Source organism: Mytilus galloprovincialis, chromosome 2, assembly GCF_965363235.1.
Source record: "Mytilus galloprovincialis chromosome 2, xbMytGall1.hap1.1, whole genome shotgun sequence".
Lineage (NCBI taxonomy): Eukaryota > Metazoa > Mollusca > Bivalvia > Mytilida > Mytilidae > Mytilus > Mytilus galloprovincialis.
The window spans coordinates 57,455,541-57,470,738 of record NC_134839.1 but is presented as its reverse complement, the minus strand read 5'-3'; the positions used below and the strand labels follow the sequence as shown (position 1 = coordinate 57,470,738).

Sequence of the window (15,198 nt, the reverse complement as noted above, 5' to 3'; positions counted from 1 at the left end):
TTATGATAATATTTTCTTGTTCCTGTATGTGATTCAAAAGGTGTTGGTATTGACACAAAGGCGACAAATTTATCATCCTGAGAACAAAACATATGCCTAACGTTATCCCTTCCACAATAATTTATGTTTGGTGCTGTACAATAATCAACATTGTAGAAGCTGTTTTGAGCAATCCCACATAAATTCTCGGGTGTATACAGTTTTAATAAAAAAAAAGATTGTTACATAGCAATAAATTACAAACTGGCTTATTTTCATTTAAAGTTGTCATTCTTTAGATCATTTGATGTCTATTTTCAGAATTTGATACAGCTTTTAAATAATTCTTTTATTATTTTTGTTCCGTTTAATCATCAATTTGCACTCAGTACCAACAGTATGCACACACCTATTTATATGTACTCTTAAACAGCTGTCAAGGCCAGTGCAGTTGTCGCCTATCTTCTTTTGTACTTCGTGAGTAACATTTATGCACTTAGTCCGTTTAGTTCTACTTGAATCGATGCATTTGTCTATTAAAAATGAAAAAGTAAAAGAACTTAAAACCTGTTCATTAATTTAGGGTAAATTTGTGATATAAAAACAAACTAAATTTGATATTATTTGTTTATGGTCATATACATTTTATGAATTGTTTGAGGTGTATGTGAATTTGTTTTTGTTGTTTTTGTTGTTTTTGTTGTTTTTGTTGTTCTGTTTTTTTAATGATGCTTTTATTTATTTGTTATACCGGATACAACCAAATAAGATATGACTAGATTGGTGCATAGAACTATTATAATATTTTGTAACATTTAGTTCATTGACATGTTATTACTGTTAACTGTTGTGTAGTTTTATAACATTATGTAACATTATACCTTATAGTGCTAACATATTAGTGCTCTTTTGTATGATATCTCAAGGATTTGTTTTTTTTTATTTTTGTCTGGAATAGTTTTTACATGAACATTTATTTTTTGCAATGCTTTCATTTTTGGTGAAGACTTGTTATGAAATCATTTTTCTGTAATCTCAATGTTTAAAACTACCTTTTCGTGGAAAAGTTTAAGTGTAAAATTCTAGTTATTTTTCACACTTAGAGTTTGATAATACTTTGTCAAAAGGATTAGTTTGGCTGAATGCCGTTTGCATTTTACAAGTAGTATATAAATTAAATCTGAGGTGGACTTGGGTCTTTTTATTTCTTTGTTGGTAAAGCTAAATAATCAGTAAGGTTATTTAAATGTAACATGTACTATGGATCAAAAGCAAACATGTAGTGCATAATATTTATCTGTTTTAATGATTTGATTGAAAGACACTTACACGTTCAATGGAAAACATTGCAGCCATATTTTCTATCAAAACAAACCCAATTCGTAGGAACTATTATTTTTAAAATATGCACTTCTACCCAGTATGATCTTATTTTTAATATTAACATATAGTGTTAATTTCTACAAAGTCTACCTCAATTATTTTGCATAAAAAACCCTGATTAAAGCCTTCCTAAACTTGTAGTGATGTGAGAGATTTCTTTGCTCAGTTATGAAGGCTCCGATGTGACTTTGTGATGAAGAACACTAATGAAAGCGCTGTTCCTTTGCATTTTGTGTAATTTTTTTTTATTGTACGTGTACTACTGATTTTGTATCATTGACAGATATTTCCTCTGTTTTCTTATTTCAACAATGGGCATACTTTATTCTCTAAAATTGATAGGTATAACATCTTTTACGGTGCATAAGGTTTAAATACAATACTGATTCTGATACATCAATCTTTTTTTTTAATTTGTAAACAAAAATCCTTTTGAAAAAATATTGGCCACATCCTTCGACCAAGATAAATTTGATATACAAAGATGTAGCAGTCAATTAGGACGTTCGTGTTTAAACATTACATATTGCAATTCATGCTGAAATGTAGGTTGATACATAGCAGCAATGTAGCCTGTGACCATATTTATGTATTTATAAAGTTTTACATGTTATGAATCACGTACAGAGATATACTTGCAACAGGGTACGAGTAGGATATTCTCTAATGTTTGTTATCACAGGATTAGGTATACATGGTATATAATAAGTTATAGGCATTCGTTATTATTTAGAATTGACAAACTGCAAAGTTTTAAAACATTATCATTAGTTTCTACCATTTTCGCATTGGTATTTAGTAGATATTTTATAGTGCATTTTATTTTTCTATCTATACATGTACGACTGTGATTTGCCAGATGCATTACGTTTATTTTTTTAGGAAAGTATTCATTCAGTATTTGTCAGATTTCTGTTTAATACAAGATCAGTATTTTGTATTTGTAAAATTGTGTGCCAAATTGTTGCATTGTTCACCATTTTAGTTGAAGATAATATTGTTAATATATGTTACTAGTATATACTATTTACTATTTAAGTGGGATGTTCTGAATTAAACCCCAGTTAATATAACTGACTCCTTAATCCCAGAGGCAAATACTTCGTGTATCGACTTATGAAATTACGTAATTATTTATGCGCAAAAAGGTTAATGTATTCAGTATGTGCATTCAATCATCATAACAAATACTATATGATTAAACGTTTGTACATCTACATGACTCATCAGTGACGCTAGAATAAAAAAAAAGTTTAAAAGGCCAAATAAAGTACAAATTTGAAAAGCTTCGAGGACCAAAAATTTCGATATATATTGATTAACATTTTCAACGGGTATATCTTCATCAAGTATAGTCATGACCAGTAGAATATGGAAGAGAGTTAAACATGAGAATGGCTTTTTAGACTATCAAAACTAAAGATGGACTTCTGAGTGTTCTGCAAGAAAGTTTATTATTAAAGGGAGACAGCAGTTCGCAACAAAAAAGCAAAAGGTTTCAGACTTTAAACATCTGGTATCATGCAGATGGGAGGAATGACGTCTTCATAAATATGCAAATCTTTTTATCGCTCGGCGGCTAGAAAATAAGTGAATATAATTGACATTTAGACCATCAACACTCTATCGTCAACATCAAATTTTACTAAAATATTGACAAAACTGACATTAACGTAACACAAAATAAAGTGCATAACTTTAAACTAGTATTCACCATTCTATACTTCAAGAATTCTTTTTAGATATAATTTATTTTTAAATTTGAACAGAAATCCATACGTGGATAAAATTATATCACATCTCCTTTTTTCTATTTAAGTAAAAATATGAATCATACTGTGTAATTTAAAAAAAACCCAGCAATTTGATATACCTTAAGCATTCTAAACTGACATCATCAAAATGTATATTTTTTCATATCTTGACTTTCTCATCTATTCTGAAATGGCTCAAACTAGAACATTCCGCCTCAGGACTTGTTGATTATGTACTTTATGTGTTTTCGTTTGAATTAAGTTAAAAAATACGGAAGGATAGGGTTAATATTGACCCTTCGTGAATTTACTTGTGTCATTTCTATTGAAATATAGTACACTGAATGTGTAACTTTCAAGCCAAGTGTAGTGTATTAGATTCATACCTCTAATGTCTTTCCATTTTATCTTACAGACAGACAGAGACTTAAAAATTTCCGACTTTTCGCAATTGATTAGGGAAGTTATTGATCAATATGTATAAATTGTGTAATGTAGGTAGCGTCATGTTATAAATGCGACCTGCTACCCTTTTTATGAGTTTGTAAAGATTTACACGTTATGAATCAATATTAGTGATATATTGGCAACAGAGTACGAGTAGGAATATATCTATCAAACTTTATTTTCCAATGTAAATTATAGGACTAGGTACAAGTTCTAATATTTATGGGTTATTTTGTTAATCAGACCAGTTATTCTATAATCAGGGAAAGTGTGAGTATCACGGGCAGTAATAACATATAGTCTTAGTAATTAAGAAATTAGAATGCAAATTCAAATGAAATATAATGTTGCAGAAAGCGAAATTTATTTATCCCAATTTAGCTTCATTTTCATTGTATATCCCCTCCTTCTTATGTTGACATTTCAGAACATTAACGAAACGAAACTTGTTTTTCTTCCCATCAACTGAACAGCAATGGTATGGAACGACGTGTGTCTAAATTTTAATCCTCTTCTGTGTTTAAGGCTAATTCACGATTTATTTTTTATTTTTTGTTCTTTCACATAAATTTTTTAAAAAATCCCTGAGTCTGCTTTATCTAGAATTGTGTGTAACACAGTACATGCAGTTTAGTTTCAAGTAGATTGCGTACCTTTCAGATCAGCTATGTTTTTCTGTTGTAAAGGATGATTATGTTATTTACCATGCAGCCACATAAGATTTTTTTTTACGTCTATTCATGTGACAACTTTATGACAAACATTTTTATAACACGATACCGAGATAACACCATCTTATATAATAATTCGTTTCTAATTTAACGCAACAATGTTAGATCTTTAAGTTTGTGTTAGCAACTTTATGTTCTTCTATCAACGACATTCGAACCCTTGTGTCTGTAACATCATGGCAACATCAACTGTACCGTGTCCAGCGCCCTAGACCACTGGACAACCTAGGCTACATATGAAAATAAATACATACATTTAAGGTGATTTGGCTTTCATATACTTGTTGAGGACTCAGTGGTGTTTTCCACACAGACTTTAAATAATGATTTGTATTAATCTTAAATGTAAATTTTATTCTTGTCTATCACTTCCGTTTTGTTTTAATAAAAGAGTAATAAGGAGGTATTGCATTATAAATATGAAAAAAAAAGAAGAATGTAAGGCCCTAAAATGACAAATGTAAAACAATTCAAACAAAAACCTAACGGCCTAATTTATGTACAAAAAAGATTGAAAACAAATATGGAACACATAATTTATTACCAATATAAACGAATGCCTTTATTAAAACATTAAGGTACAGAACTCTGCCAGTAGACAAGATACGGGAATAATAGACGTATTTACACTTGTATGCAAAGTTTTCCGCCATTTCGTAAATTAAGACAGGTTTGCATAAACTTTAACATCACATTTCATCAAAAAATTGACACCACAATTAAACGTGTGTGTTGTTTGCCGTCAGAAGATTAATTCAGAGCAGATATAAGGTCATTCTGAGACAAAATTCAGTTAAATTATCGAAAGTGTTAATGAGTTTTTTTTTTCAAAACACCTAGTTTAATGCCCATTATTTTTCGAAACAAAAGTTCATGTTAATGACTAAACAATGGTATTTCAACCTTTTTAATAATACAATGTCTACAAATAATTGATTGAGATAAGGACAAAATGCACACGGGTAAATACTGCATCAACCTAGAAAATAGCTATATCATGTATACTTTACGTAAATGTGTTATAATTTAAATGCGAGTTTTATCAAATCTATGTTTCCAAAAAAAGTATGAACGTAAGGTGTAATTAACCATCTGTTCAAAAGCAGAGTACTCGTATTAGAAAGTAAAATTCAGATTTGAAACTTTTGATTAAATCATAAAAGTATCGTCTTTTCTGAATTTGTATCCTCCTTTAAAGTTTGCAAATAACCATATATTTCAAGTCGTCTATCATTTGTAAGATTGTTTTTCGCCATGTATTACTTCTCTGGAATGAAGAAGTATATCCTGGCATTTGGAATGTGTTCTTCGTTTACAAGGAACTACTGTTTGAGTTGAGTATGATGCATATTGTTATAATAAACAGGATCGCTGGTATACAGACCTATGCGTTTTGATTTGTCGTAAACCGTCTTTGTGAACGTGTACAAATAACCAGATCCACAGCTAACACTGTTACTTTTTAAAAAGAGGAGTTGGGTGTTTGTTGTTCTATGTAGATGGTCTGTTTTACTGTCCATTATGTTTGGTAGTTTCTCTTATCCTTTGCTAATATATATATACTTTATTACACATGCAACTGAGATTATTTATTACCATCTCGATTATCTTTCGTTCAATTGAAAAGAAATTGAGTTGAGCTGTGCTCAATATTAGTTTAGCAACGATTTCATCTTGTATTGCACGTCGAAATTAAAGACTCCGATTCAACTGGACTGACAGCATATTCAAGCAGACCACCATGTCAACACTACTTCAGTAACAGAAAACTGGCCGGAGGGACAAACATAATGAGATGATACGTCTATACCCCCAGTAAACCCTTGATATTACAGTGGTCAAGTCTTTTTTAAGTATTTAAGAGTTAATTTTCTTAAGCAATATACATGTTGTTTGATGTAAATAAAAGTTGATTAAACACTTACGACTTTTTCTATTTTAATTGGAATAATTGTAGTTGTTATGGACGAGTTATCTGTTTGTCTATGCAGATCTGATTTCATTTTACCAGTTGTCGTCAATTCAGTCGCAATTTCTGTTGTAATTGAATTTTGTAACTGATTTTTGTAAACAAATTTGTTGTGTCATCTTTTGAAATAGACATGATTGCTGTTGTGTTACGTTCCGTTGTCATCTGATATTCATAGAATAATTGTATTTTCCCAAGCTGGGATTCATCTGGCTGTTGCATTAGTTGTCACGTCTAGATCTGTTAAAGTATTTTTTCTGTGAGGGATTACATGTGTAGTTGAATATCATTATAACATAATGTAGTCCCTGTGTTGTTATTAGGGCTGTTATAGGTAAAGCAGATATTACAGAAGTAGGTCAGGATATTGTGTCTACTTCTCTATGAGTCTGTTGCAACTCTTTCTGTAGTAATTCTTACGTTGATATTTGCAGTGTTATTTGATGGGAACAGTATTGTCAGTTTTCTGCTGATAAATCTTCCTTAGTTGTTGTAAGTTATGTGATAGAAATAGTTATACAAAAATAAAAGTAAAAGAATCAAGACCTTGAAAATTGTAAAGGACAAACAATTAATTTCTAAAATGTATGCTATAGTACGTATGTTTAAGTTGCTGACTAAGGTTTAACTATTAAAATGCGAATAACAAAATGACAGTTGTCTGTAATCTCTTAGATCGCAAGCGTTTCTTCAATTGGAGATTAAAAAAAAAACATGTAATCATGTTGGAGCTAGATCGATTTTAGCATGTTTGTTATAATAGCCAACCTTTAATGATTATATGATTAAATCACATATTGAAAAGGGTTTTAACTAGGAACGTTATCGCGAAATTTTTTTTTTTGAAAAATTACCTTTATGAGAATAAATTCTTGATATCGATATTTAAAATTTAAAGCACAGTGCAAAATGCATTGAAATCATAATACACGACTCACATATTTCAAATCTGCAAAAGAAGTCATAGTGTGTACATCAAATTATAAGTACAAATGGACATATTGACATTCAAAAACACATCATATACTGTTGATAGTAAAAGTAAAAATATTCAGACTTATGATACAACTTTATTGTTTTTTTAACTAACCGTAGGAGATAACAAAAGAAATGGACGAATGGGATGAAAAAGGTAAGCGCATTGAAGAAAATAATTTTAGGTAATTATTAATTAATTGTATTGCAATGGAAAGCAGATAAGACTCAAATCTGCTTTCTAAATTGCAAAACTTTTTAATGATATTTGGGTGCACGTAGGGCTAATTTCAACTGGATTGAATTCGAACATTTGTCATTTTCTAAAATCCATTTAACTGCTCTTAAATTCCTTGTAGCAGAGATTCAAATATTTGTATTCTTGATTTGCATATTATTCGAATGATTGATAAATAACCATAATCAAATTTCAATGTGTAATAATGCATTATGGTGAATGACGTCTTTCAATGCAAATTTGACAAAAGCATGCAAAAAATATTTACAACATTGTCTCCAAACAATAATCAGTGCTGAAAAATCTCTGTTTCATTTCATTTAAAGCAGTTAATCACGTCATTTGCATTTCATAAACATGAAGTAGTTATCAGCTTTTGGCTGTTGTCGACGCACGAAAAGTTGGAATATAATATAGAATAAATATATTTCATAACTTATTATTATTTTTTCATAAAACCTTGGTTCCATATGACGTGACTCTGTACTTGTACATCCCGTCATTATGTTATTGTGTTATTGTTCTATGAAAATACCTGTATTCTTGTCTTTCGTATTTGCTAATGTGCTTTATATGTTTGCCTTTTTGTGTTTCTTTCTTGTATGTGACGTGGATCAGTACTTAAAACACCCGTCATTGTGTTTGTGTGACATGGTTAATGTTTGTTTATATATCCGTTTGTTTTTATAGTGATTAAGATTATAATAACACACAGTTGACTGCTGTACCCCTATTTTTACCTAGTCTGTTTGATTTTTTCACACATCTTTGTCAAGATAATGGAATTTTATACAAGTGAGAGGTTTAACTAGCTTTAAAACCAGGCTTAATCCACCATTTTCTACTAAAGAAAATGCCTGAACCAAATCAGTGATATGAAATTTATTTGATGTGTTTTGGCTATTGATTTTGCTATCTGATTACGGACTTTTCATTTTGAATTATCCAAGAAGTTCGGTATTTTTGTTATTTTACTTTTTATAGCACTATAACCTTTTGAAAATCGACAATGATTTTACTGCTAGCCACCATATTTACATGATTATATATGTTCCTGTCGAATATCTATTGATCATTAATTTACATATTGGATATATAAACTCGATCAGCTTTAGCTACACTTAAGACAATTCAAGTTTTCTCTCAATTCAGACGATCACCATGCATCAGCTGTTTTTTTTAGAATAATAATTATAATAGCATCATCATCATTATCATATATCCCATAAATATTATTCAGGTCAACAAACCAAACTCTTACATTAAAAAAAGCAAATAAAATTTGTAAGGACTAATTTGATTTGATTTTTCATGTTATTAGGTGAAACAATAAAGAAAGAAGACCTTACTATACTACTGGAGGAAAATCCTGAAGATTTTTTTAAAAGGCTGGTGTCTAAGATAAAGGCTAACTCAAAAGAAAAAGTACAGTACCTCCTCTCTCTGGTAGAAAAATCAATCTCTACGACGAAAGGAAAAAAACTTTTTGTCAAGCGCGTGAAGCAATATCGGGAAGGCGAAGACAAAGGTGAGACTTTATTGCATATAGCGGTAAAGTACATGGATGATTCCAATGAAGTGGTTATTGACAAAATACTTCAAATTTGCCCAGAATTATTGACCGTGTCAAGGGATAAGCACTATAAAGGACAAACACCACTTCACATTGCTATAACAAAGGGTGCATTTTTAATCACAAAATGTTTGCTTTCGTTTTCGAAATCAAAAAGTATTAAGAGTATTACTAAGAAACGTGCAACTGGTAGAATATTTACTAATACGGTAATGATGGGAGAACTACCATTACATGTGGCGGCTTTAACCTTTAAGGAAAGTATCGTGGATCTCTTATTGGAAAATGGAGCAAAAATGCACAGACAAAACGGTTGCGGCGATACTGTTTTCCATTCTCTTGTGAAATATTCTGCTGTTTATCCAAACAAAGCCGATAACGTGATAAAAATGTTTACGTATCTCAACAAGAAGATGAGGAAGCAAAACCAAAACCATGAACCTCACCAGGACCAGGATACCGACATATTTTTAAAAAGAGATTTGTTTGTGTGGAGTTTGGAAAACCAAGACTGTCTTACTCCATTACAATTATCAGCTAAATTAGGAGTTGTTGAAATTTTCCAATTCATAATCAATCTAAAAAATGTCTACTCATTTGATAGTTCACATGACGGACTGTTTGACGTAAAATTATACGACATCACCGAAATTGACACAGTTGCCAATCATCACATAGCCAGTATTACAAATGCGGACGAAAGTGACGGAAAGAAAAAAAAGGTTTCTCACAATGTGGTTGGTATTTCTCATAAAAGTGTCGAAACAAATACGGATTGCAACCCTGTTAAATATAGTCAGTTTAATTATCCAAAGACAGAATCAATTTTAGAAATGATGTTTGGATATGACTACCATAGCCAAGCTGCCTTCAGAATAATTGAAACCATACCAGTAAAAAATATCATACTGGAAAAATGGAATAAATTGAAGTATATTTATTTTATATGGGGATTTCTTCATTTGGTAATTACCGTGTTTATAACTGTAGAGCTAGTCATTAGGTCTGATTTATATGCTCTTCAAAGTTCATCTAACACAACAAAACTTGACATTCATATTCATGAATCATCTAGAAAATTTGCAAATATTGTATCCTGGATAAGTCTTATACTTGGTGGTGCAGTATACTCCTTAATGATCCTGTTGCTACTGATTGCGAAAGCTAGACGACCGAATGCGCTTCGCTATATTTTCCACAACTTAGGATATTTATTATTTCTAATTGTATTTTCCGTTTGTTTGTTCATTGACTTCTTCATGACAAGAACAAAAGACACACATAATAATATTGCTTTAATAGTAGCCGTAATTGCTGGTTGGTGGTTTTCTGTATTTTTCCTGCGTGCTTTCCTTCTTTTTAGCTTTTTCACAGAACTGATCCGAAGAGTCATTGTTGGAGATCTATTGCGATTTGCAGTCATTATATCGTTCATGCTGTTTGCATTTACAGCAGGCATATATGCCGCTTTTGTTGGTGAGGTGGGTTCAGAACAAAACACGTCAAAATACCAGGAAGCTGTAACTGAACACTTTGATAGCTTTGGAGGTGCCATGCTGACGATGTTTAAACTGATGTTAGGTTTGGATGATTTTGGAGTTTTAAATGAAGCTAGAATTCCTGGTTTAGCAATAACACTTTATATTGTGTTTGCACTGCTTACGTACGTTCTATTGATGAATTCACTTATAGCTATGATGTCACAGACATGCGCAGTGGTTCTAGAAAACAGATACCCACAATGGCGACTGCAACAACTGTCAGTAGGTCTGTTCCTAGAAGACCTGTTTTGTTTGTCTTGCATTCGACACGTCTTTGGTTCCACTGGAATAGAGAAAGAAATCCGCGGATTTGATCCTGTTACACAAGAAGTCAAAGAATATAATCGATACTTTTTACAGATACATTCACTACAAACAACATATGCTACAGAGGAAGACCGAGAAGCAATGAAAAATATGGTGAAAGAAAAGGATCAAATAAAAACAGAGGCCTTACGCTCAGACAAGGAAATATTCAAGTATATTTCAAAATTTAAAGAATGGTATGAATGCATATTAACTAATCGAGGAAATCAAATTTCAAATGAATCACAATTTTCAATAAACGATGATAAAGATGGAGAAGTTCAAAGAGAGAATTCAATAAAAAAAAGTAAACGGCTCAGTCGAGTCTCCGAAGAGAAAGCTACTCTGCAACAGTCATCTACAAATAAATCTTTTAGAACGGATTTAAGTAAGTCAGAAAAACAGCACCATAACAACAGGCGCGGGAACCTTTCTGAAAACATGCATGAAAGGGGTACTAGAAAAGGTGTGTCAGTTGCTTCTGCGTCAAGTGAAAGTGTGTTATTGAACGGACCACTCACTCCAGTCGACCATATACTTGACATTCATCCTTACCCCGACGACTGTCCTGAATGAAGAATTAATTATCCTCACCTCGACATAGAGCCTTATAATAGGCATAAGTTAAGTAATCAAAGAAAACATTCAAAATGTTTTTTGAGAATTTAAAGAATGAATAAACCAGAACATATAGTCCGTAAGTCAATAATTTGTTCTAAAAGAAAATAAAAAAAATTGAAAGTATTTTCAAAATTCAATAATTTTAACATACTTGCTTTTAAGCGGGATTAAATGAAAAAGGAGTATTATTTATTTAACATATTTCCACTGAAATATCTGCATTTTTAATCCCAAATGGAACAAAATCGAATAGGTATTCAGAGCACGTTCAGGGAATTATTTTTTTTCTATTAAAATCAATATACACATTATGTAGCAGAAGAGGTCAATTCGTTAATCAATACGAGTGCTACAGTGTTATTTCTAAAACAAATTAGAGCACTTACAGATAGGAAAACTGTTTGCCAAAATTTCCTCACAGGAAAAAGTATTTCCTCCAAGGAAAATTTGAAGCTGCAAATTTCCTCACAGGAAAAAGTATTTCCTCAAAGGAAAATTTGAAGCCGCAAATTTCCTCAAAGAATATAGAATTTCCTCAAAGGAAATATTTATCCAGCAAATTCCCTAAAAGTAATCTTTTTACTTTGAGGAAAAAACAATTTCCCTTGAGGAAAAATCTTTTTCCTTTAGGGAAATTTGATTTCCCTTGAGGAAAAACTACTTTTCCTCTGAGGAAATTGTTGAAAAAAGGGGCATAACTTTTTAAACAGTGATGCTAGAGCTAAAAAAACATTTTAGGACAAATATCAGGGAACCAATACCAAATACCAACCATGTTATCAATTTCATTTTGACTTTACTCCAAAAATTACGGTGACAACTTTTTCACTCAGCGGAATTTCAAACTTGTCCCGGAAACTGTTATACGCTCGACTCAAATCTTAATTGTGCAGGAATGTCAGTTTTCCTGCGAAGGTCTGTGGTTTCAAACTTCATATTTATACCACCTTTACAATCAAATAGAAGCCACACTATAGCCGGGATTTTACTGCAGAACTGTAGAATTAGAAATGACACCATGTTTTTACCCTGTCAATCTTCGAATCGCATTAGCCATGCATGCGCGTTGAAAGATTTCATAGCTAGTTTTGTAATGCAACTGTAGTTCGATGTAAATTATTTTAGCACTTATTTTTATTTTTAAAGGCGGACAAATTGTAGATGCTTTCGATGATTTTCCTGCTGTTGTCAGTGGTGGCGGATGCAAATGTGTTTTATTATTTATGGTTGTTGTTATCAATTCAGTTGTAGTTGATATAAATATTGTAAACGTGTTTATTATATTGTCATGTGTTTTAATAACCCTGAATGTAGTTTATACATCTGTGTTAGTTAGTTGATGCTGCGTTCACACGTAATTCGATTTCAGTTCGCATAAACTGATTCGAATTAGTTTAATTCGTATTCGAGTTGCAATGCACGTCAAATTCGATTTACTGTCCGAACGACGTTAACTTTTAATTCGTTTTAATCATTTCTAATGCAAATTAGATAATGTGAATTAGCAAATTCGAATCTATTCGAATTTAAAAAAAGTGCATGAACTGGTATGAACACGATTAGCAAATTCGATTTGTATTCGATGAATTCGAATTTCAAAATACTACGATATAAACAGTTGTTTTGCTTAGTTGAAAGATTTTTAACTTGTTGCCTTTTGTTGGCTGTTGTTCGTGTGGTTCTTTGTCAATTGTGTTCTCCAATTTATTTATATTGTAGCCCTGTGGTGTTGAGTTGTCATTTTAATGTTATATTTCACATGGCTATAAAAGAGGGAGGTTTGGCATGCCACAAAACCAGGTTCAACCCATCATTTTTTCCTTTAAAAATGTCCTGTACCAAGTCAGGAATATGGCCATTGTTATATTATAGTTAGTTTCTGTGTATGTTACATTTTAACGTTGCGTCGTTTGTTTTCTCTTATTTTTGAGTGTAAATTCACATTGCGATCAGACGTGTCACGGTACTTGTCTATCCCAAATTCATGTATTTGGTTTTGATGTTATATTTGTTATTCTCGTAGGATTTTGTCTGATGCTTGGTCCGTTTTTGTGTGTGTTACATTGTAGTGTTGTGTCGTTGTTCTCCTCTTATATTTAATGCGTTTCTCTAAGTTTTAGATTGTTACCCCGATTTTGTTTTTTGTCCATGGATTTATGAGTTTGAACAGCGGTAAACTACTGTTGCCTTTATTAAACTTAAAAATTTTAAATATTTTTTTCAAATTTTAAGCACAATGTTTTCGGGGAATGATTTTGTGACTATAAACTAGGTATAAATCATTCTTTGTCATCTGTAAACTGCAAATACATATCAATATTATATAATTTCAAGTAAAAACGAAATAAGTCCCAGTTATTCCTTTGTTCTTTTCAGGAAAACAAGTTTCTGCTATTGACCCTGTTAAAGTAATAGATATTGAACGCACTATAGACTGCATGCGCAGTTGCTTTTGTAAATATCATGAGTATTTGATGAATTGATTTTTATACACTTTCACAAGAATATCTAGTGTCAATATATTCTCCTTTTGTTATTTTTATAATGCTTTGATCTATTTTTGTTTGATAAAATATTTAAATTCATATGCATGTAAGGCATGGTGAAAAGAAGTATACATGTATTATGTAAGATCAATTTCTATTGTAATAATGCATAAATCTACTATTTATAAAGCATTCTATAGTCTTTATACGATATTCTTATTATAAGCAATGTCTATTTTCAGAACAAAGAATAGTTGAGAAAGTTATAAATAAAACAATAATATTGTTAAAATATACACGTACAAAAGACTGTCAGCAACGATTTTTTTTGTAAATATTAGTATTTCATTAATTCATTATTGGACACTATATGTCCAGCTAAGAAAATAACTGTTTTCGCCATGCCAGTTTAATATTGCTTAATGTGTCTGCGAGTATTCTTTGATAAAGTTACTTTTAATTCAATTCGTTGTTTCTTCTCGTATATTGTAATTTACTAATACTCTTGTTGATAAATTAAGGATTTCTATTGTTTCTTTAATAATACAAGTTACACAGCTGCCATTTTTTTTTTGTTGAGGTTTCAGATTTTGGATTAAATCAATAGTTCAAAAATTAACTGTATTGCTGACACAAACACAAAAAAAGTTCAGGCTCGCAGACAACTACCAGCATATAGTAGAAACAAATACAAGATCACTCAGCACAGAGGAATACATAAATGAATAATGTAATAGTACACAGAGGAATGCATATAAGAATAATATAAAAGTACATTAGTATTATACTTCAGGTTAAAATGTCATATTTTGATTGGTTAATACGAGGGTGTTAATTTACTTTATCACATGACTAAGCGGATGACAATTTTTTTTAAGAATGTCACACCCTCTCGTTCAGACCAATCAAAAATCGACAATTTAAAGGACAATGAATTGAATTTAGATCAAGTAATAAAGACAATGCTTAAGTTATACGTTTGGGCTCAGATTTTATTATTTGACTGTCAAAATAAAAAAATAAAACATTTTGCTTCATTTCTGTTGATTTTTCTAATACCCATAATGTTGTTATGTACGTGATGTCATAGACAATACAATTCTTCTGTAAAACAATAATGATAGGACATTCAGTATAGAAAATTAAATAACACATAGCTCAGAGGGTGATATAGTAGATTGGTACCCCTCGAAAA

The 15,198-nt window shown here is 31.1% G+C and overlaps 1 protein-coding gene across 1 annotated transcript; it reads left to right on the top strand.

Moving 5' to 3' along the window:
• Positions 1–7,173: 7,173 nt before the first annotated feature.
• Positions 7,174–12,275, top strand: LOC143063933 (transient receptor potential cation channel subfamily V member 5-like). The gene is made up of 2 exons (XM_076236384.1): positions 7,174–7,395; positions 8,798–12,275. The coding sequence occupies exons 1-2, from the start codon at positions 7,374–7,376 to the stop codon at positions 11,470–11,472; spliced, it is 2,697 nt and encodes an 898-aa protein (XP_076092499.1). The 5' UTR covers positions 7,174–7,373; the 3' UTR covers positions 11,473–12,275.
• The last annotated feature ends 2,923 nt before the right edge of the window (positions 12,276–15,198 follow it).

What these genes read in the sequence shown, in the direction of transcription:
- LOC143063933 (XM_076236384.1), top strand. Translation starts at nt 7,374, where the DNA reads ATGGACGAATGGGATGAAAAAG. An exon ending in GGACGAATGGGATGAAAAAG is followed by an intron (nt 7,396 to 8,797) that starts GTAAGCGCATTG and finishes TCATGTTATTAG; the next exon opens with GTGAAACAATAAAGAAAGAA.